General features: G+C 52.9%; 2 protein-coding genes across 11 annotated transcripts; one reads left to right on the forward strand and one right to left on the reverse strand.

Moving 5' to 3' along the window:
* The first annotated feature begins 561 nt into the window (after positions 1-561).
* Positions 562-3,095, forward strand: Kcnk7 (potassium two pore domain channel subfamily K member 7). The gene is made up of 3 exons (XM_034517607.2): positions 562-915; positions 2,149-2,547; positions 2,735-3,095. The coding sequence occupies exons 1-3, from the start codon at positions 594-596 to the stop codon at positions 2,938-2,940; spliced, it is 927 nt and encodes a 308-aa protein (XP_034373498.1). The 5' UTR covers positions 562-593; the 3' UTR covers positions 2,941-3,095.
* A 703-nt stretch (positions 3,096-3,798) lies between these two features.
* Positions 3,799-24,025, reverse strand: Ehbp1l1 (EH domain binding protein 1 like 1). 10 transcript variants are annotated; one of them, XM_076915793.1, is made up of 21 exons: positions 23,609-23,865; positions 20,754-20,811; positions 20,463-20,558; positions 19,632-19,685; positions 19,362-19,540; positions 19,137-19,279; positions 18,613-18,648; positions 18,450-18,518; positions 18,205-18,367; positions 17,339-18,053; positions 15,281-15,457; positions 14,639-14,796; positions 14,501-14,549; positions 13,387-14,085; positions 7,165-7,234; positions 6,988-7,043; positions 6,767-6,890; positions 6,417-6,516; positions 4,974-5,047; positions 4,778-4,892; positions 3,799-4,646 (listed from the first exon to the last, which is right to left on the reverse strand). In XM_076915793.1, the coding sequence occupies exons 1-21, from the start codon at positions 23,710-23,712 to the stop codon at positions 4,547-4,549; spliced, it is 3,339 nt and encodes a 1,112-aa protein (XP_076771908.1). In that variant the 5' UTR covers positions 23,713-23,865; the 3' UTR covers positions 3,799-4,546. The 10 variants fall into 10 exon arrangements, with proteins under 10 accessions (XP_076771908.1, XP_076771905.1, XP_076771917.1 ...); XM_076915790.1 differs by having other exon boundaries at positions 15,281-15,463; XM_076915802.1 differs by lacking the exon at positions 17,339-18,053 and having other exon boundaries at positions 15,281-15,463; positions 18,327-18,367.
* Between the last annotated feature and the right edge of the window lie 1,434 nt (positions 24,026-25,459).

Consider the following 25,459-nt stretch of genomic DNA (forward strand, 5'->3'; position numbering starts at 1 on the left):
AGAGGAAGAGTGTCAGATGCCCTGGAACTGGAGTCACAGGCAGTTGTGAGCCACCATGTAGGTGCCAATAATCAAACCCAGATCCTCTGGAAGAGCAACAAGTGTTCCTCACAGCAGACCATCTTTCCAGCGCCATAACTAGCTTATTCTCTGGTTGAAATATTACTTCCTTCAAAGAGTTTTCCTGGGAAGCTTGCCCTGCCCACAGACTGCTCCCTGGTGGATTGTCAGCAGATTTCTTGTGGAAGCACCAGGAGGGAACAAACCTGTGTCTGTCACTTTCCCTGGTGTCTGACTAAGTGACATATGCGTGACTGAGGAGATGTGACTTTATGTGTACTAGTGTGAGGCCCATTCCGGGCTCAGCTTTTCTCACCACAGTGTCTTCCTCCGCCCACCCCCAGTTCATGGCTGTCATGTCTTGCCCCAGAAACTGGGCGTGCCCCAGCTCACCTTCCTCCATTCACATTCACCCTAGTCATCCCAGCCACCTACCCACGCACCCCTCCCAGCCACGCCCTTTGCAGCCCCTCCCTGGTGCCACTGGTGGCTTAGCCTACTCCCTCACCTTCCCAGACTCAGAGTGCCATGCTATGGGGAGTCTGAAACCATGGGCCCGATACCTGCTCCTGGTTATGGCCCACCTGCTGGTCATGGGCCTTGGGGCTGTGGTGCTTCAGGCCCTGGAGGGCCCTCCAGCTCTCCACCTCCAGGCCCAGCTCCGGGCTGAACTGGCTGCCTTCCAGGCAGAGCACAGGGCCTGCTTGCCACCTGAGGCACTGGAGGAGCTGCTAGGTGCGGTCCTGAGAGCACAGGCCCACGGAGTTTCTTCCAGCTTGGGCAACGGTTCAGAGACAAGCAACTGGGATCTGCCCTCAGCTCTGCTGTTCACTGCCAGCGTCCTCACCACCACCGGTAGGCCACCACCACCACCAGGCGAACCAGGAGGAGGACCCAAAAGCTATAGGGTGCAAGCCCTTTTCCCACCCGAAGCTCCAGACAAAGACATGGCCCTATCTGGCCTGACATCACAATTGGGGCTCCCCACACAACACACCCCAACTGGTGCCTCCACTTAAGCTGCCAGGAGGGGTGTGACCTCCTGGGCCCCACCCCTCAGCACTCTGAATCCAATAGCGAAGCCCAGGTCACATAGGCCTGAAGTCAGGCAGAGAATACATCAGGGTGGGATAGATAGACTCTTGGCTAGAGAGATGCTGTAGGAAGCACAGCTTAGAGCCACCCTCTCAAAAGAAGAGAGGAAGTGGTGATGTGCTCAGAGCCCTGTCAACAGGGTGCAGAAACAGGTAGTGTTAGTGAAAATCCTGACTAGAACAGATGTGCTTAGCACAGAAAGAATCCTAGGGGGGTTGGTTTTGTTTCATTGTTCTGCAAGTACTCTAAATACTTTTCAAAGTGAAATATGTATTTCTAACCTGTTTTCCAATTGGCTGAAGCAGGATGGCGCCTGTCTCTAGAACACATGGCTGTTGGCCCACCCCGTCCTCACTACTCTCTCACCTCACAGCTGATTCCTATAAGCTTTGGTGTTTGTTGTTCTCCCAGCATGCTCCACTCTCCTGCCTCCTCTTCCTTTCTTGCTCCTGCTTCCCTGGCTCTAAATGCTGTCTCTAGTGCATGCTGCCTCTTCTCAGAATGTCTTGTTCCCTTGCCTGCTTCCCTCACCACATAACCCAGGGCCCGGGCAGATACATAATTGGAGAAAGACAGCAGATGGCATGCCACAGGTTGAAGATTTGGAAATCATGGTTAAGATGAGAACTGATAAACCGCAGGAAGCCAGTGTCAGGCTGGGAATACATCGGTTGTAGAGCAGTTGCCTAGAACAAACAAGGCTTCCTAGGCTCCATCTGAAGTACAGAGAAAGAGGAAGGATCTCTCAAAGCCAGAATGTCAGCTTTAAATTGTTCCAGCTACAGAAGGCCTAGGGAATATGTGTCCAGGATTAATTTTCCAGAAAAGACAACAGTAACCCAGTGGGGTTAAGAAACCATCTAGTGAATGAGGACCCCAGCCTGAAGCATTCATCACCAAAAGAGCAGACTTCTGTGGGAGGTGATGGAGAAAAAGTGACTTCCATGGGCAGCCCACTCAAAAGCTTGCTGCCCTCTTCTCTCTCTTTTCCAGGTTATGGCCATATGGCCCCACTGTCCTCAGGTGGAAAGGCCTTTTGTGTGGCCTATGCGGCCCTTGGGCTGCCAGCCTCTCTAGCACTTGTGGCTGCCCTGCGCCACTGCCTGCTGCCTGCATTCAGTTGCCCAGGTGCCTGGGTAGCTGTTCGATGGCAGCTGGCACCAGCCCAGGCTGCTCTGTTGCAGGCATCAGGACTGGGCCTCCTGGTGGCCGGGGTCTTCGTGCTGCTGCCAGCACTTGTGCTGTGGGGTATACAGAGTGACTGCAGCCTGTTAGAAGCCATCTACTTCTGCTTCGGCTCACTCAGCACTATCGGCCTAGGAGACTTGCTGCCTGCCCACGGACGTGGCCTGCATCCCGCCATTTATCACCTTGGGCAGTTTGCACTTCTTGGTGAGTCTAGAAAAGAGGAGGTTAAGGGGCCTGGACTACAACTCCCATAGACCACTAGGGACTACAATTCACAAAGAAATCCTACCCTAGGGCACAAAATGGGTGTTGTAGCCCAAAGAGCACTGGGAAGCGGGTGGGGAGCATTCTGAGCGCCCTAAGAGCTGCCCCTACCGCTCCTTCTCCCCAGGTTACTTGCTCCTGGGGCTCCTGGCCATGTTGTTAGCAGTAGAGACCTTCTCAGAGCTGCCACAGGTCCGTGCCATGGTGAAATACTTTGGACCCAGTGGCTCTAGAACCAATGAAGACCAAGATGGCATCCTAGACCAAGATGAGCTGGCTCTGAGCACCATGCCATCTGAGAGCCCAACCTTGGAACAAACCCCAGCTTGCTGAAGCAAGTCAGGCAACAGGACTCCAGCTCAGTCATGTCGGGGGACCTGGAGGAAGAGGCCCCAAGGAGTGCTTGAAGAACATAGCAAGATGGGGTTATGGGAATGAAGATGTCATGGGATAATGTTAATTTTAAACATTAAATGGGCTGCTTAGCACGCCAGGAGGCTTTGGGCTAAATCTTCTAGCACCAGGGGGAAAAAGTCAACTGTGTGAGTACGTTAACAACAACAACAACAAAAAATCTAGTGGGGTGGTTACTCAGGCATGGAGGGAGGAGCATGTGTGGAAGCCAAAGGACAGCTTCCTGGAGTTGGTTCGTTCCTTACATCTTCAGTCCCTGGGATTGAACACAGATCCTCAAGCTTGCTCAACAAATGTTTTTTATCCACTGAGCTATCTTTTTTTTTTAAAAAAAAAAAAAATATATTTATTTTATGCATATGAGCACACTGTAGCTGCCTTCAGACACACCAGAAGACGGCATCAGACCCCATTACAGATGGTTGTGAGCCACCATGTGGTTGCTGGGAATTGAACTTAGGACCTCTGGAAGAGCAGTCAGTGCTCTTAACTGCTGAGCCATCTCTCCACCCCCACTAAGCTATCTTAATGACCCATTTCAATATTTTTTTTTTTCTTTAGAACAACATCACTGAGTTTGAGGCCAGCCCAGTCTACAGAGTGAGTTCCAGGAAAGCCAAGACCAGAGAAACCCTGTCCTTCTCCCCCCACCCCCCAAAAAAAAACATAAAACATAAAAACAATGTAAACCAGACTGGCCTTGAACTCACACAGAGATATGCCTCCCTTGTACTAGAATTAAAAATATGTGCCACCACCAGCATAGTTGAGACTGCCTTTAACTTTTTTTAAAAGATTTATTTATTTATTTCATGTATGTGAATACACTGTTGCTGTCTTCACACACACCAGAAGAGGGCATCAGATCCCATTACAGATGGTTGTGAGCCGCCATGTGGTTGCTGGGAATTGAACTCATGACCTTTGGAAGAGCAGTCAGTGTTCTTAACCACTGAGCCATCTCTCCAGCCCCTGGGCTTGAACTCTTGATCCTTCTACCTCCACCATCGCCCCAAATACTGGATTTATAGGTTTTAGAGGTGTGCACCACCACACTGTGTTTTCAGATTTTCGTTCTAAATGGGTTTTCCCTCCAGGCCTCATCCTTGGAAGGCCGCATCTGTGAACTGCCAAGGTCCGCTGGCTCTGGTTAGAATCCTGTATACAGCGTCTGCCTCATTAGCTAGCCTACGTCCCACCCTCTTCCTAACACTGAGGCCCTACTGAGAAAGGGCAGGCGCTGGTTTGTTCTAGTCCAACTTTATTGCTCCCTCCAGAAGGGAAGGAGGACATGGGTGTCAGTCCCCACACCATCCCTTGCCTGAGATCCTGGCCACCGCCAAAACATTCACATACGCTCGGATAAATAAATACTGCCTGGCAGCCTCACTGCTCCAGTCCGAGAGTCTGGTCAGTCTTGCTTCTGCCAGCTGAAGGAGCATGGGGGCCTGTCCTCTGCTGTGCAGGCTGGGGGAGTGGCAAGGAGGATCCACGACCAGAGAAAGGGACGCAGCAGAGAGGAGGCTCAGCTCAGGGTGCAGCGTTCCCGCCTGCTCAGCTGCCGGCTCACCTTGCGACGTCGCTGCTCCAGGCCTCGTTCTAGGCGCTCATCTTCCTCCAGAGCACTGAGGATAAGGGGTTCAAGTTGGTTTCAAAGTTGGCCCTACTTGCAAGCTCTGAGATTCCAGGCACAGCACTCCTGGAGTGCGCCCAGGGGCCTCTCCAAAACCCAGAACCACCCAGGTCCCCCACTCACATCCGCTCCTTCTGGTCCAGGTCCCTGACCAGTTCATCCCTCTGGTTCACCAGCGACACCAGCTCCTCCAACAGGAGTTGCTCCCGGTGCTGCTGCGCAACTGTTTTCTGCCATTCTAAGAAACCAGGAGCCTAAGTCAGGGGGTTGCCTACCCTGCCCCTGTTCTACCTCCAGCCTTTGCTGTCCCACTTCTTACCTTCAATGGCCAGCATGGCCCGCAACTCACGGCTCAGCAGTTCGAACCTCCGCTCCAAGTCCTGCTCCTCGATGCTGTCAGAGAAGTTAGCCAAGTTAGAAGTGAGATCCGAGCACCCAGGACTATGATCACTTCATCTCTATCCATTTCCACAGAGGGCCAAGAGACCCTCAGTGTTCTGTGCCAATGCCCATTCAGAGTTCCCTGTTGTTCCAGGTACCCTTCAGCTACGGTTTGGATATGTATGTTTCTCCCCACCCACATCCCTCTTGTATTAAAAAAAAATTTATTTAGAAGAAAAAAGTATGCTAACATTGTTCTGGGAAAATGATTCAAACTGCAAACAGGAAGTGAAGCTGCCTCTGGCATGCAGGGTAGTAAAACAAGGAGAGTGGCTTGCCACCCCACTTCTGAACCTGCTTGGCTTTCTCTTAGCTCATTTTCCTTACTGTAAAGCTAGAGTCAAAGTGGAGGGTCTGAATTTCTCACTAAAAAGTACCAACATAAGAGATATATGCTTAGCCAGGCAGTGATGGTGCATGATTTCAATCCCAGCACTCAGAAGGCAGAGGCAGACAGATCTTTGTGAGTTCAAGGTCAGCCTGGTCTACACAGAGAATTTCAGGACAGCCAGGACAACATACATAGAGAAACCCTGTCTCAAACAAACAAACAAACAAACTCTCTTTGGTGCTGGAGTAATGGCTCAGTGGTTAAGAGAACTGGCTGCTATTCCAGAGGACCTGAGTTCAATTCCTAACACCCACATGGCAGCTCACAATTGTCTGTAACTCCAGTTCTAGAGGATCTGACACCCTCACACTACATACATAAAATAAAATTGAAATAAATGATTTAAAAAAAAAAAAAAGAGGTGTGGGCTGGAGAAACGGCTCAACAGTTAAGAGCACTGACTGCTCTTCCAGAGGTCCTGAGTTCAATTCCCAGCAACCACATGGTGGCTCACAACCATTTGTAATGGGATCTGATGCCCTTTTCTGGTGTGTCTAAAGACAGCGACAGTGTACTTGTATAAATAATATATTTTTTAAAAAAAGACCCTGCTGTTCTGGCCTACACACATTATAACATCAAACACACCAACAGAGATATGTTAATTAATAAACAGATTCTGGGCTAAAAAAAAAAAAAAGAAAGAAAGAAAAAGCAAACAGCTACAGTATACTCAAATAAATAAATACATCTTTTAAAAAAAGACCTGTATACTTTTATATAGTAAGTTAGACAACATAAATACTAATAAAGTGACTGAGCAAAAATTTTTCCAAAAAGATTTTTGAAAAAAAAAGAAAGAAAGAAAGAAGCGACTAGGTAACTCTACTCAAGTAAGCTAAGCTTCACTGCCTTCTAGGCAGTCCTGAGCCAGCCGGGTGGGCGAGCCAGCAAAGGCCTGGAAGCAGGGTGCTTAAAGTGCAGACTCACAGAAGCTGCAGCTGGTCCTGCCTCCGGATGAGCGCATTCTTCTTGTTGACCAGGGTGAACCATTCCTGAATCAGCACCTCCTCCTGCAGCCTGTTGGCACCTGAATCAGGCCAGGACAGTCACCAGAGATGCCTCCTGGCAGGGCAGAGCAGCTGGGGATCGGGGAAGGGGGCTTGTTTTCCTGTGGTATCTCAATAGTCTGAGGTACATCCCACCAACAAACTTCTTCGGGCCACCAAAGGGACCCTAGCCGTGCCTCCTCCCAGCTCCTCCCAAGGTCAGGAACTGCTGCAGAGCTGGGCAGATCTAGGGAGGCTGTTGAGGAGCGAGCCCCAAAATGCCTATCCCACCTGATTCCATGAGGCTCCTCAGCTGCTTCTCCACCTCAGCGGCCCTCCCGTCTATCTGTCCCTGCTCCCGTTCCAGGGCTTGCAGCTCTGCGCACACGTACTGACTTGTGTCCTGGAACCGTTGCTGAAGGGGAAGGAGGAAGGCAGACGGCAGGTGAGCTCATCACAGCCCTGCTCAGAAAGTACCACACCAGTTGTGCCCACCACGTAGCTCCCCTTACCAGGCCAGCCTCTTCCGCCGGGCTAGGGGATGACTCCTCAGTAGGGGGGCTCCCACCTGTAGACAAAAACCAAGATAGGTCCCTCCAGCTAGCAGAAGCCCCCAGGAAGCCCTCAGAAGAATCTGTGAGCATCGTGAACTGAGCTCGGTCACCACCCCCACCTTCCAAACTACTTACTGGGTGGCGGCTGTGGCGCTGTGGCTGTAAGTGGGCCAGAGTCGAGGCTGGAGTCAGGGTTTGGGCCTTCCTGTGGAAAGAGTCTAATGAGAGCTGGGACTCTTAGTTCCCATCAGCCCGGTCACTGCAGATAACCAAAGACTCATACACAGCACAGGGAGGATCTTTGGTCCAGCTGCTTCTCCAGTCCCACAAGCACCTCCTCCAGAATAAAAGGCTTCCCCAAGGAAAGGCCATGCCTTCACTCCCATCCGAGGGCCTGGGCCTTGGGCCACCCACCTCTCTGCCTCCAAATGCTCCTTTGGGGGCACTGAGTTGATAAATCTTTTAGGGTAAGTCAGTAGCAAAGATTGCGAAAGACACAGCAGGGACCCTTTCTTTCCACTCCTTCCCATTCCTTCAAAGAGCACGCCCAGATCTGGCTCTTGCCGTTTAGTGGGGGCCTCCATCACTGCTAGTGCCGCTGCAGCGATACAATTGCCGCATCAGGAGCTAGGCTACCCTGACTCAGCATCTACCTTCTGGCCAGAAGGGGGCGCCCTCCTACCTGCTAGGATCCCATACCTAGAGCCGCACCGCTCTTTGCAGGAACTAAATAATTTTATCCTGGAAAGGCTAAATCTGGCCCCCCTTGTACCCCATTCTCTGTTACTAGGGCCCAATTATTTTTAAAAATAGCCTACATTTATTTATTTTATGGTATGAGTGTTCCTGCATGTATGTATGTGTGGTGTACTGGTGCCCAGTATTTGCAGAGGTCAGGAGGGGCTGTCAGATGGCCTGAAGATCTCTTGGAAACTGGAGTTATGAACCACCATGTGGGTGCTGGGAACTAAACTCAGGTCCTCTGCAAGAGCAGCCAGTGCTCTTAACCCCTAAGCCTACTGGGGCCTAACTTTTAACTAACAGTCTGGCTCCTTGGACAATACTGTTAGCCACTCTTCTGGCTCAGGGGTGTGGAGTTGGCCTAATGGTTCACCCCAATGTGAGCCATCAGACAAGTCTTGCTGGCTCATGTGCTATCCTGTCTGGACTGTGATGTGGTGGTACCACCCGCCACTGTCATTCACATCCACTCATGATGTAGCTCTCTCCATGAGTGAGTCATGTCAGCCCCCAGTCTCAGTGCTCAGGCCTGGGGAGCCACAGCCTCAGTTCCCTTACCACCAAGTCAACACCCTCTGGCCACAGCAATAGACTTTCAGTTCCCTAAAAAGCTTCCTGGATCTGAAACCACTCTCCAGCTTGAGTTGTTCCAAACCAACTAGACCTTCCTGGCCCAGTTTGGACCCCTCCTGCAACAGGGCCCTCACATGTCCCTCCACAGCTCTGCCTCTCTTCCTAGCCTTCTAGGTTCTGGCTCCACACTGAAGCCAAGATCACCCCAGAGTTTACTCATGGTGGCTCAGACCCCACACACCTCCTCGTGCTATTGGTCACTGCATCCTCTTTAACTACAGGTGGCCTATTTATTTGGGACAGGATCTTACTATGTAGCTTTGACTGGCCTGAAACTTGCTATATAAACTAGGCTGGCCTCAAACTCACAGAGATCCACCTGCCTCTGCTTCCCGAATGCTGGGATTAAAGGCCTGCACCACATGACTATTTTTAAAGGTTTAAAAATTTTTAATTTTTTTACTATTATATATCTATATATATAATACACCTTTGTGTGTGTGTGTGCGCGCGCAAGTGCATATGCATGCGTGATTGTATGTACATGAGTGAGTGCAGAGACTACAGAGGCCAGAGGTATGATCCCTCTAGAGCAGGAATAGGCAGTCGTGGACCCCCTAATGTGGATGCTGGAACTGACTTTGGGCCCTATGGATAAGCAATATGTATTCTTAACCACTGAGACATTTCTCCAGCCCCATTAAAGTTTTTTTTGGTTTGCTTTTTCAAGACAGGGTTTCTCTGTGTAGCTCTGGCTGTCCTGGAACTCACTCTGTAGACCAGGCTGGCCTACAACTCAGAGAGGCATCTGCCTCTGCCTCCCAAGCGCTGAGATTAAAGGTGGGCGCCATCAACCTCCACCTAGTATATTAAAACACTTTTAAATATTTATTTTTAATCGTGTGTGTGTGTGTGGTGTGTCACACGTATATGAATGCCCTTAGAGACCAGAGGCATTAGGTAACCTGAAACTAGAGTCACAGGCTGTTGTGAACTCACTCCATCTTGTAGGCTGGCAATTGAACTTGGGTCCTCTGGAGGCCAACACTCACTCTAACCACTAGGCCATCCCTCAAGTCCTGGCTTATTTTTATTTTTTAAAATCACGTGTCTAGGTGTTCTTGGAAGCCAGAAACTGTGAGATCCAGAGCTGGAGCAGGAGTCATAGCTTCCTGTAAGGAACTCTGTGGGAAGCCAGGCAACCCTGCAGATGGCCCACCTGGCAGAGTAGGCTGAACAGGAGGTTGAGGACACAAAGGTCAGCCACATTTGTGTTCACTCACACAGCCCTGGTGGGAATCCCAAAGCTTCTTCCTCATGTCTGACCCAAATTCCTCTTTCTACACTTTCCTTGCTGGGCTGCTCTAAAAGCACCCGTTTCTCATGCAGCTGCTTCTACCCCACCTCAGCCTCAAGGTGCCTGGTCTCATCCTCCTCCAGGCCTTGGGAAGCTTCCAAGGGTGGGGTCAGGCTGAACAAACTCCTAAAACTGTAGGGGCAAAGTTGGCTGATGAGAGCGGTTCCTCTGTCCCACTGATCAAACATCTCTAGTGAAGCAAAGGCAGAAGGAGGGCCTGGCTTAGAAAGGCCGGCTGTGGGACTCAGCCCCAGAAGGGTGACCTCGCCCCTTTGTGATTTAAAGAGCCACTGCCTACATTAGCCAAGTGGACTAGAAGTCCCACCTCCACCTCCTCCTGCAGGAAATGCCTTTCTACTTATCTTTCCCAGGTTCCCACCTCTCTGGAACCTCAAGGCTCCTCTTCTCTAACTACCTCACTGCCATCTGGGGACTTCATGAACATGACTGTCAGGTCCCTGAATGTCCTGAGGTCACCCTTTTGCATGTGTGGGTCTCCTCATTTGAGAACCTTGCCTTCCAGTTTTCTTTCCTCTCTCTCTATTACTGTGTATATTATGTGTGTGTGTATGCATGTGTGTGCATTTGTGCGTGTGTGTGTATGCATGTATGAGTGCGTGTGTGTGTAGATCAGTTGCCTTCCCAATCACACTCCACTGTTTTTTCCTTCCTCCCTCCCTCCCTTCCTCCCTCCCTTCCTTCCTCCCTCCCTTCCTCCCTCCCTCCCTTCCTTCCTCCCTCCCTTCCTTCCTTCCTCCCTCCCTTCCTTCCTCCCTTCCTTCTTTCCTCCCTTCCTTCTTTCCTCCCTTCCTTCCTTCCTCCCTTCCTTCCTCCCTCCCTCCCTTCCTTCCTCCCTCCCTTCCTTCCTCCCTTCCTTCCTCCCTCCCTTCCTCCCTCCCTTCCTTCCTCCCTTCCTTCTTTCCTCCCTTCCTTCCTTCCTCCCTTCCTTCCTCCCTCCCTCCCTTCCTTCCTCCCTCCCTTCCTTCCTCCCTCCCTTCCTTCCTCCCTTCCTTCTTTCCTCCCTTCCTTCCTTCCTCCCTTCCTTCCTCCCTCCCTCCCTCCCTTCCTTCCTTCCTCCCTTCCTTCCTTCCTCCCTTCCTTCCTTCCTCCCTTCCTTCCTTCCTCCCTTCCTTCCTTCCTCCCTTCCTTCTTTCCTCCCTCCCTTCCTCCCTCCCTTCCTCCCTTCCTTCTTTCCTCCCTTCCTTCCTTCCTCCCTTCCTTCCTTCCTCCCTTCCTCCCTCCCTTCCTTCCTCCCTCCCTTCCTTCCTCCCTTCCTTCTTTCCTCCCTTCCTTTTTTCCTCCCTCCCTTCCTTCCTCCCTTCCTTTTTTCCTCCCTTCCTTCTTTCCTCCCTTCCTTCTTTCCTCCCTCCCTTCTTTCCTCCCTTCCCTCCTTCCTCCCTTCCTTCTTTCCTCCCTTCCTTCTTTCCTCCCTTCCTTCTTTCCTCCCTTCCTTCTTTCCTCCCTTCCTTCTTTCCTCCCTTCCTTCTTTCCTCCCTCCCTTCTTTCCTCCCTTCCTTCCTTCCTCCCTTCCTTCCTTCCTCCCTCCCTTCCTTCCTCCCTCCCTTCCTTCCTCCCTCCCTTCTTTCCTCCCTTCCTTCCTTCCTCCCTCCCTTCCTTCCTCCCTCCCTTCCTTCTTTCCTCCCTTCCTTCCTTCCTCCCTTCCTTCCTCCCTCCCTCCCTTCCTTCCTCCCTCCCTTCCTTCCTCCCTTCCTTCCTCCCTCCCTTCCTCCCTCCCTTCCTTCCTCCCTTCCTTCCTTCCTCCCTTCCTTCCTCCCTCCCTCCCTTCCTTCCTCCCTCCCTTCCTTCCTCCCTTCCTTCTTTCCTCCCTTCCTTCCTTCCTCCCTTCCTTCCTCCCTCCCTCCCTCCCTTCCTCCCTCCCTTCCTTCCTCCCTTCCTTCTTTCCTCCCTTCCTTCCTCCCTCCCTTCCTCCCTCCCTCCCTTCCTTCCTCCCTCCCTTCCTTCCTCCCTTCCTTCCTCCCTCCCTTCCTTCATTCCTCCCTTCCTTCCTCCCTCCCTCCCTTCCTTCCTCCCTTCCTTCCTCCCTCCCTTCCTTCCTCCCTTCCTTCCTCCCTCCCTTCCTTCCTCCCTTCCTTCCTCCCTCCCTTCCTCCCTCCCTTCCTTCCTCCCTTCCTTCTTTCCTCCCTTCCTTCCTTCCTCCCTTCCTTCCTCCCTCCCTCCCTTCCTTCCTCCCTCCCTTCCTTCCTCCCTTCCTTCTTTCCTCCCTTCCTTCCTTCCTCCCTTCCTTCCTCCCTCCCTCCCTTCCTTCCTCCCTCCCTTCCTTCCTCCCTTCCTTCCTCCCTCCCTTCCTTCATTCCTCCCTTCCTTCCTCCCTCCCTTCCTCCCTCCCTTCCTTCCTCCCTCCCTTCCTCCCTCCCTTCCTCCCTCCCTTCCTCCCTCCCTTCCTTCCTTCTTTCCTTCCTTATTAGGTTTATTTGTGCTGGTGGACTAGGTGGTATGCCACAAGACATGGGTGACAGTCAGAGGACAACTTGTTCGTGTTGATTCTTTCCTTCCACCGTGTGGACACCAGGGATAGAGGTCACATCATCATCCTAGGTGACAAGAACCTTCACCTGATAAGCCATCAGCCCGCCACCTTATTTTTTGAGACAGCATCTCTCACTGAACCTGGAGCCTGGACTGATACAGGTTTTTCATGGTGCTGGGGATCCAAACCGAGGCCCTGGCACTTGTGCTGCAAACACTTTACCTGCTGACACCAACACCTGGCCTGGCATGGTTTGTTTTGCTTAGAAACGGCTTAACTCCTGATCTTTCTGCTTCTACCTCTCAAGTACTGGGACTGCAGGCATCCTCACCAAGCCCAGCATTTTGTTGTTATACAGTGACACTGGCGTTTGAAACCAGGACCTCTTGGTAGTTGCTCTACCCCTGGGCTGTTTCCTTGGTCCTCTGTTTTTCAGTGTGCAGTGGCCCCTTCTACTGTCACCCTCAGATTAAAAGCCTGTAGCCAGAGTTCATCTTGAGTCCCTGAGCTTCCTGCAGTATCTTCTCTCCTTTAGCACACTGCAGTGTGTGTGTGTGTGTGCGTGTGTGTGTGTGTGTGAGAGAGAGAAAGAGAGAGAGAGAGAGAGAGAGAGAGAGAGAGAAACAGACAGATAGACAGACAGACAGATAGAGACAGAGAGAGATGACCTGAACACTCCCAGACAAGAAGACCCACCTCCTAACTCTCATTAAGCCTCAGGAGTTAAATATTCTACTCAGAGAATCCAGAGGCTGGAAGGAGCTCCAGAGGCCACTAGAGGACAGTATCCCTGCCCCTAGCTATGGGGGGCCATAGTTGCTAGGTGACGCCCAAGGCCACACACAGAGAAAGAAAAGGCTCAAAAGGCCAGTATTAAACTTGGAGCTTTCTGTGAACTTCCGCCATGTTTCTACAAACTGGGTACCAAATGTTAGAAACCACTCACATATACAAAACTGGCAACACAGTCTAGGCATTCTGGGCCTGTGGGCTTTGTCTCCTGATAGGAAGCTCAGTACCATCCCAGGGGACTCTTCCACAGCACCAGGGTCCACCTGATGGAAGTACATCCCAGCATCCAGCAAAGCGGTTTCTCTAGAGCTGCCACTCCAGGACCTGCTTTGACACTGAGGCTGGTCAGGACCGGTTTCTGAAAGCTCCCCGCTATCCTATGCTGCAGCAGGGTAGGGATACTCACCACAGCCCCAGGTCCTGCAGGCCCTGCTCCAACTGCAGCTCCAGAGTCCTGGTCATCCACAGAGAAGGAGTTGCTATTCCTCAGCCTGGATCGCCTCTTCTTTAGCAAATCCGCATCACGTACGTGGGAGAAAGAGCCATGTGCTCGGGGTGGAGGTACTGGTCCAGCCTCCCCATTGACAGAGGACCGTCTCAGTCTCACACCACTCACACCACCCGGGACTCCCATTCCGTTCACCAGTCCCTCTGCGGGGACCACGGGGGATGTGGACGACCTGGCTCTAGGGCCGACAGAGGGTGTCTCTTGGGGTATGGCTTCCTGGGCAACCTCGGTCTCCCCATCTTTAGAGGAGCAGCCCAGGTCCGTGTCCCTGGAGGCCACCTTGGGTATTGCCCCAGTCCCGTGGTTCACAGCCTCCTTGGGCTCCGTGGGCACTTCAGCCCCATGCTCCCGTAGCCGCTGCGCCAGGTCTCCTGCGTCCAGGCAGTCTGGCAGGCTCGGCTGGGCGTTACCCACACGATATGTGCCAGAGCCACCGCCGCCCTCCAGTTGCACCAGTTGCAGCTCCTGCCCAGTGCAGAAGGCACGGATCTGGCACAGGTACGTCATGACGATGAGCTTGTCAGGTACGGACAGAAGCACCATGTCCGCTGGCTCGAGCAGCCGAGACACACCCAGGGCAGCGAAGCCATCAAAAGCCTAGAAAGGGTGCACTCTGGTCAGAACAACAACCTTCTAGACCCAAGCCAGCCCAGGGGGTCCCAGAGACTCTCTAGCCAGAATTTGCTTAGCAACGCCTTCGCCTTCCAGTAGAGGGAAATCTGACATCAAGGCCCGCCCTCGCTGTTACCTAGCAACTATACATTGCCCACCCAATTTCCAAAAAAAAAGGAAAAAAAGAAAGAAAGATAAAAGAAAAAATTCTAGGGAAAACGTGCTTTTAAAATTTAAAACACCAAACTAAACTAGGGCAAACAAAACAATAACCAAAAAGATTTTTAAATTTCTAAAAGCCAAGCCAGGGCCCTGGACCTCAGACTCCAATTCTCAGGCTGGCAGCTTGAATATCTCTAGCTAGGTCTTGTCTCCGGCCATGGCTCCCCCCTCATCTCACCTGCTTGTTGTTCTGTTTGATGTTGAGTGGGTCTAGTGAGAAGTAGTCGCTGCAGAGAGAGAGTGCTGGTCAGAAATGGATGGCACTGATGTCCCAGCGGGCTCACTCCCCATCCATCCCCACACCCTGGCAGCTCACATCTTGTCTGGGTAGAATCGATGTAAAATAGCACAGAAGGCCAGGCCATTGCGCCAGGATGTGGTGAAATTGGTGATGCAGACACCACGGTAACCATTGGTGACCTCTTGGCACCACTCCAATAGGGACTGGCTGGAGCTGACCAGGGCAGGTGGTGCCTAGGGACACAAGGTTGGCTTAGAAGACTTATTCTGATGACTTATGTCCTCTGTCCTTTGGGGGAAGCTCAGGCCTGGCATAATACCACCCCAGCTCTGAGCTTACAAGGGTCACCAGAGACTACTGGCCAGAGCATAGGAGCCAGGCAAAGGGGTTTCCAGCTTAGGGTAGTGGAGTTATTTGCCAAGGTGACCTAAAAGGTCATTGGCACCCAGGCAAGGTCAGAGGTCACCAGCAGCCACACCTCAAAATCAGCTCAAAAAATCAGCTTAGGGGTATGCAGTTCCATGCAGCCCAGTGGGGTGGGAGGGCCAGGCCATCCTGTGGGAGGAGGGATGATAGACCATCTTGAAGCTGAACCCTCCCTGCTCCCCCAAAAATCCCTCATCTCAGTCCACCAGGTGGGTCCATGCAGAGCCACTGTTCAATCAGCCCCAGGTTAGTGGGAGAAGCAGACTGGCACCCAGTGGCCCCCAACCCTACCTGGCTGCCCGGCAGCCTCCTGTCCTCTTCAGGCTCCTCTGGGGAAGAGGCCCCTGAGGGCCTGGGTACCCCAGCCCCTGCCTCGCTGGCCACTTGTGCCTTATTCAGGCTGGCCTCCTTGAGACTTTCATCAGCTTCTTTCCCCTTCATGGTTCCCAAGGCCCCAGATTCTGCTTCCTGGGCCTCAAAAATATCAGATTTATTCTCTGGAGACTTAAACCCCTCCATCTCTGTTTCGTGTTGTCCCAAAATCCAAGATTTGGCCTCTACTATCCCCAAAACTTCAGTTTCTGGCTCTTGTACCCTGGATACATCTGGCACACCTTCCTTGGCCCCAGAAAGCCCTTGCTTAGTCATGGGAATGTCGAAGGCCTCACATTTAAGAGCTTCCCAAGATATAGGCTTCTGGACCCCCAAACCGTCAGTCTTTACCTCCCCAGACTCCAAAACTATAATTTCTGTCTGCTTGGCCCTCAGTGCCTCAGTCTCTGGACTGGAGATCCCAGAATCCCCTAGTTCTTGGGCCCTAGCTGTCTTTGCTTCTGTCTTCTGGGATTCTAACAGTTCAGTTCCTGTTTTCTCAGCCTCTCCTTGAAGAAGCCCCAAGTCCCTTACTTCTGTCTCCTGGGTGTCCAGAATCTTAGACTTTACTGTTTTAGCTTCTAGTTCTGGGATGTCTGAGCCCTTCTGGGTCCCAAATAACTCAGAATTCACTGTCTCTACCTCTGGGATCTCCCAAATCTCCATTTTTCTCTCCTGGGTTCCCAGTATCTCAGACTCTTCCATCTTAGCTTCCAACTTTGGAACTCCTGAAGCCTCAGATGAGATTTCCTGGGTTTTCAGTATTTCAGCCTCTGCCCATCTAACCTCTGTCTGTGATTTCCCAGTGCCTCCCACCTCTGTCTTCTGGGCCTCTACAATCTTAGATTCTGGTATCTCGGACACTACTCTCAGTGCCACAGAACTCCCAGATAGCTCCTTGGCCTCTAGTGTCTCAGCTTCTATCTCTGGAACTTCTGAAGAGCCAGACTCGTCTTCCAAGACCCTAGCTACCTCAGTTCCTATTCCCAGCACCTTCCAAATCCCTGGTGCACTCTCTGGTGTCCCTACGATCTTGGCTTCTGCTGTCCCAGTATCTACCTCTAGAACCCCTAAATGTTCCTCCTCTGTCTCCAGGGACCTGTCAATCTTGGATTCTGGTATCTCAGCTTCTATCAAAAATACTCCACGACTTGCTGATATCTCCTGGGTCCCCAGTATAGCATCTTCTGCTGTCTCCATCACTGAAACATCTGTCTCCTGGTCCCCTACTATTCTAGATTGCATCTGTGGGGGTCTTGAGCCCTCAAATGCTATTTTGTGGATCCCCAATGTTTCAGTTCCTGTTGTGTCAGTCTCTGTTCTTGGAATCCTCCAATTCCCCACCTCTGTCTCCTGCACCCCCAATTTATCAGACTCTGCCACCTCCTCCTCCACTGCTGGGGCCTCCAAACCTTCAGCTGCTACCTTCTGGGACTCCAGTATTCCAGCCTCTGCCTCCCCAGCCTCTGTCTTCTGGGCTCCCAATGTCTCAGCCTGGATTTTCAGCACACTAGCCCCACCATCTGCTACCCCCTGGGATTCTAATACTTTAGTTTCTGCTGTCACTGTTTTTGTATCTGGAACTGTAGAACCCCCAACTTCTGTGTTCTGGATTGCAAATTCCCTAGGCTCCCTTATCTCAGCCCCTGTCCTCAGCATCTCCAGAACAACAATCCCTTTATCCTGGGTCCTCAACACCTCAGACTCTGCTGTTCCAGTAGCCTCTGAATCCAGGACCTCTGATCTTGCTGCTTCTGACTCTTGGGCCACCAATAATTCAGGTTCTGCTGTGCCCATCTCCATATCTGGGGACTCTGGCATCCCAGTGTCTGTCTTTGGTATCCCCATGACCTCCCAAGGCACCCACTCAGCCTCTGTTTCTAGAACCCTTGGTTCCCCAACTTCTGCTTCCTGGGCCCTCTGACCTCTAGATACCACCCCTTGGCCAACTGCTGGGACTCCCTGAAAGCAGCTCACCTGGGGCCCAGCACTTGCTGCTCCAGCAGAGGGGCCCTGCTCCAGGCCTGTCCTCCCAGTAGCAGGGACTTTACCCCTCACCTCTGCATTTCCTTTCTCCTGGCCTGCAGGCCTGGCATCCCTGAGGTCCCCTAGATGCTCTTCAGGCTCAGCTGGAGGTGGGTTCAGGTCACTGGGAGCCTCTTCTTGGGTCCTAACCCCCATCCTCCTCTGAGCACTCCTAGGAGGGGCCTCAGGAGTTTCCCCGAGTCTTCCCTTGGGCATCAGCCCTGCAGCCTCTGTTCCCTCTGTGGCTCTATGTTGTACCTTTGACTTCTGCTCAGCATCTACTTGATGAAGTTTTGAGCTCTCTTCAGCCTTGCCAGCTGTGGTGTATAACCTCTTAGTGTTCTTCTCTCTATTTCCTGCCCCACTAGCCCCTGGCCTGTCCTCAGTGTCTCCCTCTTCAACTTTGGATCTTTCTCCTCCCGGAGCATCTTTGGAGCCTGTGACTTCAATGTCTGGTTCTGGCCTGGCTCCATGGGCCCCTGTCCCTTCCTGAGAGCTTATCTGAGCCTGGATCTCCCCAGAAGAACCCATTCCTGTTAGAGAATCCTCTGAGGTACTGGGGACCTCATCCCCGCCACAGGGAACTGGGGACAAGGGTGCATCAGAGCCTTTCCGGAGCCGAGGGGCTGGGGTGGGGACCATGTTCTGGCCTGGCTGCCCAGTGGACCTGAGGAAAGAGCGGAAACAAATGTTGCAGGCTTTCCTTTTAGGACCCACGCTCAGCCCTGCACCACCTTTTAGAATGTTATAGCAGTAGAGAGAAGGGTGGAGACTGGGGTGTGTATCTGCTTCTAACAGCAATGAAACTGATTCCTTACCTTGTCTCTGGTGGGGATGGTGGGGGCCTTGGGGCGTCAGGCCCCACCTGGCCCCCGGCTATAGCAGCTGGTTCTGATCCCTGGCCCCGGAAGGCCCTGGCCGGGGGCTCAGGGGCACTCACAGGGGCAGGGCTGGTGTCTTCAGCACTAGAGGGTCTGGCAGCTAGGGGAAAAGGGAGAGGACACTGAGGACTGCATTGTGACATAGGTCCAGTCCCCAACCCCAGTCCCAGGCCAAATCTCACCTGCCTGCTGGGGCTGTATGTGGCCTTCATTATCTTCTTCACAAAGTGTCTTCAGCTCTCTAGACAGATCTGAAGGAGGGATCCATTGGAGGGGTATAATCAGGCCAAGGCAGGACTCTACAGTTTGGCCCCACCCTGACCCCAACTAGAGTTCAGGGCCTACCTGGGAAACGCCCCAGTCTCAGGGCACAGCCCCGGCCTTGAAGAAGAGGCAGGCCCACAGATGCAGAAAGAGAAAGAGTGAGAAAGAACCACAAAAATGAAGGACAAAAGGCTTTAAGGAGGAGAGGGGAGGGACAGCAGAGGGGAGGAAGGCAGACTGGGCAGGGTAGGAGACCAGACAGAGCCCACGTCATGTGACCCAGCTTCTCAGGCCTGGTAGAGACCAAAAGAGCATCCACCTAGAGATGAGATGGCCAGGAACATGGGGTGACATTGTGGACCCATACTGCAGGATTCTGTTTAAGACTGGTGTACCCACAGGACCAGGACCAAACTAGGACCATCAGAGCTGCCGGGCAGTACAGAGCACCTGTCGCTAGGCATGTGCAAGCTAGCCCTGCCCCAGAGCAACCAGCACTTGGGACCCAGGAACCCTGCCCCAGAGCAACCAGCACTTGGGACCCAGGAATGCTACATCCATCTTGGGCCCTGGCAGTCTCAGCCCATAGGTGACTGTGAGCCCACCTGACTGGGGGCCTCGAGCCTGGACTTGATGAGCCCCAGGGCCGTTAGCTTCCTCCTCATCGCTCTCAGCGAAGTCATCCAAGTTTCCCACATCACTAGGCTTCACACTCATGAGACTGGCCAGACTCTGCATGTCATCGTCCCTGTGAGGTTGAGATCAGGAGTGAAGGCTGGGCTCAGAGATCACAAGCCAGGGAGGGCCAGGGAGGACAGGTGGACACTCACGTGGCACGGCCCTCACGCAGCAGCACCCCAGAAAGGGTGAGGCTTAGTTCAGCATGCACCACCTTCACAGATTTGGGCTTCAGCCGCAATCGAAGCGGAACCTGAGCGGGCATGGGCCCTGCATGGTGGGCCAGGTTCACATCAACTGTGGCCAGTACCTTCCGCTGTCCTTTGGACTCCTGTGGGCCGGGGTGGGAAGACAGAGGAAGAATCATCAGTTGCTGTTCTGAGACCCCTGAGATCACAGGTCCAACCTACCCAGATACTTACATTTTCAATAATAAAAGTCCATTCTTTGGTTTCAAACTGGTCCACATGAGGGTCCTGGAGAGGGGAGTACCCGTGAGCATAGGGTTTCAAGGAGAGCAGCACCAGAAGAACACACTGCACTGGCTGGGGCTGGGGCATCAGACCTACTGTTTCCTCCCAGATACACTCTGGAGTCTCAGTCTCTCTCTCTCTCTCTCTCTCTCTCTCTCTCTCTCTCTCTCTCTCTCTCTGTGTGTGTGTGTGTGTGTGTGTGTATGTGGTACTAGATTGAACCCAAAACCTCACATATTCTCTACCTCTGAGCCACATCTCCAGCCAGCCCTGTACTCTGTCTTCTTTCTAACATATGTATTTATTTTTCTTTTATGTGTATGGGTATTTTGCCTGCATGTGTGACTGTGAACCACATTTGTGCATTGCCCCTAAAGGACAGAATTGCCCCTAAAGGACAGAGGGTGCTGGATTCCCCCCCTGGAAATGGAGTCACAGATGGTTATTAGCTGTCATGTGGGTGCTAGGAATGGAACCCAGATTCTTTGGAAGAGCAACCTGGACTCTTAACTGCTAAGCCATCTCTCTAATCCTCGTACTCTGGCTTCTGATCCCAGGTGACTTTCTTACTACAGATTGGGTAAATAATGCCCCCTCAAGGCACTTCAGCCACTTGCAATAACCTCACAAAATCATTTGGTTCTCTCTTGTGGGTGAACAACCCTCCAGGGTGCCCCAGGGCTACCCAGCATCAGCACTCTCCCTCCAGGGCACCCCATGGCTACCCAGCATCATCACACTCTGCCTATGCCTGTCCATGTCTGCGCTCCAGGAACTCACCCTGTACAAGGTCACCAAGATGTCCACGTTCTCAGGAACCATCCACACCACGGTGCCACGGTATGGGTTCTGGATGCCAGGCTGCCAGCTGTGGGCCTGCAAGAGGCAGTAGAGCCCTCCCCTGAGTCTAACTCTTCCCTAGCACCGCCACATCCTCATCTTCCTTTCTCCCTGTAGACACCAATATGGCTTGAACCTGATTACACTCCCCCATCACCTCCCATCTACCTTCTCCTTGGCCCATCTTTGACTCCATCCCAACCTGAATGCCCAGTCGCCAATCTTTCTCACCTTGGAGCAGATACGTCGGTTCCGCCGCGTCCATACCACCACCAGCTTGTCGGGCTGCCTGCAGGATTAGGGAAGCACCGCTTAGTCAGGCGCAATCCAGCTTCCCCATCTTCCCTTCCTCTTTTCTCTAGCTCCCTGGGGGTAGGAGGTCTCTCCTAGTCCTCTTCCCATGGAGAGGACATGGGCAGCTTCTTATCTAGGGCCACAGGGTGTAGGTGGAGCTGCTCACGTAGGGTGGGGCAGGGACTAAAGGGCAAAGGCCTGGACAGTGGAGATTGGAACAGCATGGCCCAGCGGGGCCTATGAAAAAGACAGTGACAGAAAGGGACAGCTACATGCACACATGTGCACACACAGAAACACGAGTAGACAAAGTTTCAGTGGTAAAGAAGTCCATTTGTTCAGAAATACTTGTGGTAAGCTTCTAGAAGCTCAGCCCTGTTGTGGGGTAAAGCAAAGAAGAATGACTCAGTGCTTGAGGGCAAGGAAGGAAGAAGAAAAGTATTGGCAGGAGGGAAGTAAGTCCGCTGGTTGGTGCGGATCTTTAATTCTAGCACTTGGGAGGCAGATGAAGGCAGGTCTTTGAGTTCAAGGGCAGCCTGGTCTATATAGCAGATTCCAGGACTGCCAGGGCTATATGGTAAAACCCTGTCACAAAACAAAACAAAAATGAACAAACATGCTGGAGAGACAGGTCACTGGTTAAGAGCACTGGCTGCTCTTCCAGAGGTCCTGAGTTCAATTCCCAGCAACCACATGGTGGCTCACAACCATCTGTAATGGGATCCAATGCCCTCTTCTGGTGTGTCTGAGGATAGCGACAGTGTACTCACATATATAAAATGTATAAATGTTTTTTTAAAATGTGTGTGTGTGTGTGTGTGTGTGTGTGTGTTTCGGGGGCTGTAAAAGAGCCTGCCTGGGATCTCTTTGAGGCTGGGTTTCTGAGCAGAGGCAGGAGTGGAGGAGGTGGCTTTGTGTGTAGGCTCCAGATGGAGGAACTGTTCCAGTGCAAGGATCTGAGGGTAGGGGAGTGGCAGAGACAGACTGACAATAAAAGGGAGGAGTGAGGCCAGAGAAGTGAAGGGTCAGCTTGCCATTAGACACTCCTCATCCACAGAGGGTATCCTGTGGCCAGCCCTTCACTGCACTCAGTGGCCCTGAGCAGGGTCCAGTAGGGTCCTACGTCCTCACATCTGGGGCCACTGAGCACTCTAAAGGGATGCTGGCAGTGGGGCCCCAGGAGAGTCTGAAGAGACTGCTAGGCAGTGACAGCTGGGCATCCAGGATGTGCTGCAGAGACGTGGGGCAGGCAGACATGTGGCACAGATGTACAAGGAGAGAGCTGCACAGGGCTGGGCCCTGACGGAGGACAAAAGCAGCATGTGAGAGTCCCTGCCTGTTCCCAGCCCCACAGCTGGATGCTAGGTCTACCCAACTCACTACCACGCTAGAGGCTGAGGCAGGACAAGTGGCTTACTGCTGTTAACCCTTGAGGTTTCCGAGACACAGAGAAGTAGGCAGATAAGGTCACACAGCTGAGTCTAGACTCCTCTGACCTAGAAGTAAGCAACCCCAGGCTCCCAAACCACAGGCAATGGTCCAGCAGAGCCTTCCCAGAAAAGGGAAACAGCAAGGGTGCCTAGGGAGGGTGTGGCCTGGTTGGGCAGCCTGACTCAGGCAGGCACGCCTTCTTGGGAAGCCATGACCTAGGCAGGGGCCAGCTTCCTGTCCTGGGCTCCTGGCTAAGAAACCCAGCAGGCCTTACCCATGTTGCTTGTGACTCAGCCCACTGACACTGTCTGTACAGTCTGTCTGCTCACGAGAACCATGCCCAGAGTCCCTCTGGCCTCACCCAGAATGCTGGGGCAGGAGCCAGAGGCCAGAGTTCAAGTGCCAGCTCTGCTGTGTTACCCCAATAGTTCTTATTCTCCCTCATCCCTTACTGTATAAAGGGCCTCCCAGTATGCTCGGCATGTTCAAGGCCAGAGATTAATGGTGCCTACCCCAAAGACCCCAGCCTTTGCTCCTCTGCCTCCCTTTAGACCCCATGGTTCCGGTCTACCCCAGCTCTTCCCCCTTGGGAGTCTATATTTAGCCCCGCCTGGCCTGTGAGGCCCCCACAGCTGTGCCCTAATCCAGCCAAGGGAAGCTGACACCAGTGAGCACATATATTTAGGGTGTGACGCAGGGGCCTGGGCAGCTGCCCAGTGGGGGCATGTGAGCCAGATGCCCCCAGGGCCCTTTGACAGTCCAAGACAAGACCTGAACTCTCTTGCACGCTGTCCCCTCACCCAATTCTCTTTCCCTCCACAGACCCTCTCCTGAACCCACCATCTCCTAGGACCTCAGGCCCCTTTAAGTCTCTCTCCGCCTCCCTCTTCATCCCTCCAAGCTCAGTTTCCCCTTTTAAGGACATTGTGGAGACATCACCAGCCTCTGGGGCCCACTCTGGCTGAAGGAGGAGGGGCAGAAAAAGAGAAGGCCACATCTTCACCCTGAACTGGACTAAGAACCATCAAGTGTTTTCCAGCCAAAGCCACCTGGAAACCTAAAAACTTGCTCCATTTCCCACTGCCACCCTGGACCACTGTTCTTGGCTTGAGTTTCTCCCTCAGTCCCGACCACAGCTGATTTAAATTCAGGCACAGGCATAGATTCTCCTGCAGCCTCTGAGTCTTGCCCCCCACAAGTCCCCCAACCTGCAAGGCGCTTCAGTGCCTGGACAACCTAGGATGGATACCCCTTTAGCCGTTAGGCTTGAGGAGATTTTTTTTTTCAGGTTCACATGGGTCAAGCTAAGTTGAGTCCCACATCAGTCTTAGGGGACTCCCTCAGGCCCCGCTTCTACTCACCATTTCTTGGTGCACTCCAACACCAGTTCATGGTAACACGCCACAAATTGGAACTTGGCGGCCCGCTTGCCCACCCGCTGCAGACGCTTCCACACTGAAGTCATGGCCCGAGCAGCTCTCCCCGACCTCTTCTCAGGCTCGGGACTCCAGCTTGCCCACCACTGCTGGCTCAGTCAGGGTCCCCATGGTCTCTGGAGTTCTTTGTTGCCCGATCTGTCCGGCCCGTCCGTGTAGATACGTCTGAGGTTCAGACCTAGGCTGGCTTGCTGGGGTGGCCGCCGGGGTCCGCCTGGTGGGCTGGCTGAGTCTGCGGGGCCGTCGCGGCGCGTCGAGCTGGTCGGAGCTCCGAGTTGTGAGCGCGCCGTTTCCTGGAGCCGCACCCCCACCCTCACCCCCCCACCCCCCCCCCCCCCCCCCGCGTCCGAACGCGGGCGGGGCTGCAGCGCGGGGCGGAGCGACCCTGCTTCCGGGACCTAGCGTCCGGACTGGGACACCCGGGTACCGGGTTTGGGGGTGGTGGAGGGAATGAGTTCCGATAGCAAAGCCGGTTTGGTGGGCGCCCGCGAGCCGGATGGGGTTGGGGGGACGTGTGAGCTCCAAGAGGTGATAGCCCTCAACTTGGTGCCGCCCTCCAAAAGAGCAGCCTTGGCCGTCTCCCTTCCTGCCTGCAAGCTTGTGGTACTGGTTGGTACCCCATTTCCCAAACTTGTAGAGACCTAGAAAGGAAAAGAACCATCCAATGAGCCAGAGTTAACGGTCCGTAGCTCTGGGATGGGAGATTCTTGTTAACACCCATGTCTTAACCGGAGAAGAAAAATGCAGAGTCCCGGAAACAGCCTTGGTGTCTCCAAACCTGACTTCTCATATAGCTCAAGGGAAAACAATCCTCACTTCTCAAAAGCGGTGAAAGGTTCAAATACTAGTTTTTAATAAAGAGTGCCACAGTGAACAAAGCACTAACACTCTGAGCCTCAGTTTTGAAGTCTGTTAAATGGGGACAATTACAGTTCTATCTTTTATGGTCATTGAAGTTTTAAGCCTGAGAAAGTGGTTAACTTAGGGCTGGGCTGATTTTGCCATGTCTCATTAAATGCAGTCCGTTATCAGAATTAGAGAAAATATGTACAAGGGTGTTTTCCCTCCTCCCCTGGGAAGTCCCTGGGGCGTTAGCTGTTGTGTGAACGCCTAGATTAGACTCCTTATCACTCCCCCATCCAATTCGCACTGTAATGAACCTAGGAAGGTGTTTTCTATGCAGTTAGAGAGATGGCCTGGAGCAACACATCAATGTGTTCTCTCCCTGCCCAGTGCCTGGTTTGGTTAGGATGTCTGGTCATCAGTAGTGCTAGCCTGTCAGCATCTTCAACAGGCAAGTGACTATGGTAGGGGTGGGGATGAGGATGCTCAGGAGCAACTTTGAGAATGAGCAGGCTTCTTCCTGTGGGCTGGACACCAGGTTTTGTCTATCCTATCGGTGTGGTCCTCTGCTTCCTCTGTAAGGAAGCACTTTATGTACAAGCTACAAGTCCTTCGTGCTGAAGTCTGAGGGCGGGGGGACTGGGTGGTCTGAGACCGCAACACAAGTGTCTGAGCCCCTGAGTCTTTAGAAACGATGCTCTGAGCCCGGCTGCCATTTCCCTTCCTTCCAAGGCTTGTCTACAAACTGAAACTTTACTCCTTTCCCTTTTGGCCTCCACACCTCTCCTTCCCACCAGCCCCTACAACTCATGGGGCACGCACTCCAAGACTCTTCTTGGCCCTTTCCCTATTCATGGGGATAGGCCCCTGGGTCAGCCAGCTCCGGCCCACCCATTTCCTGTGCCAACTCCGCCCAGCACTGGAGGTGGAAAG

The sequence above is a fragment of the Arvicanthis niloticus genome, chromosome 1, assembly GCF_011762505.2.
Source record: "Arvicanthis niloticus isolate mArvNil1 chromosome 1, mArvNil1.pat.X, whole genome shotgun sequence".
NCBI lineage: Eukaryota > Metazoa > Chordata > Mammalia > Rodentia > Muridae > Arvicanthis > Arvicanthis niloticus.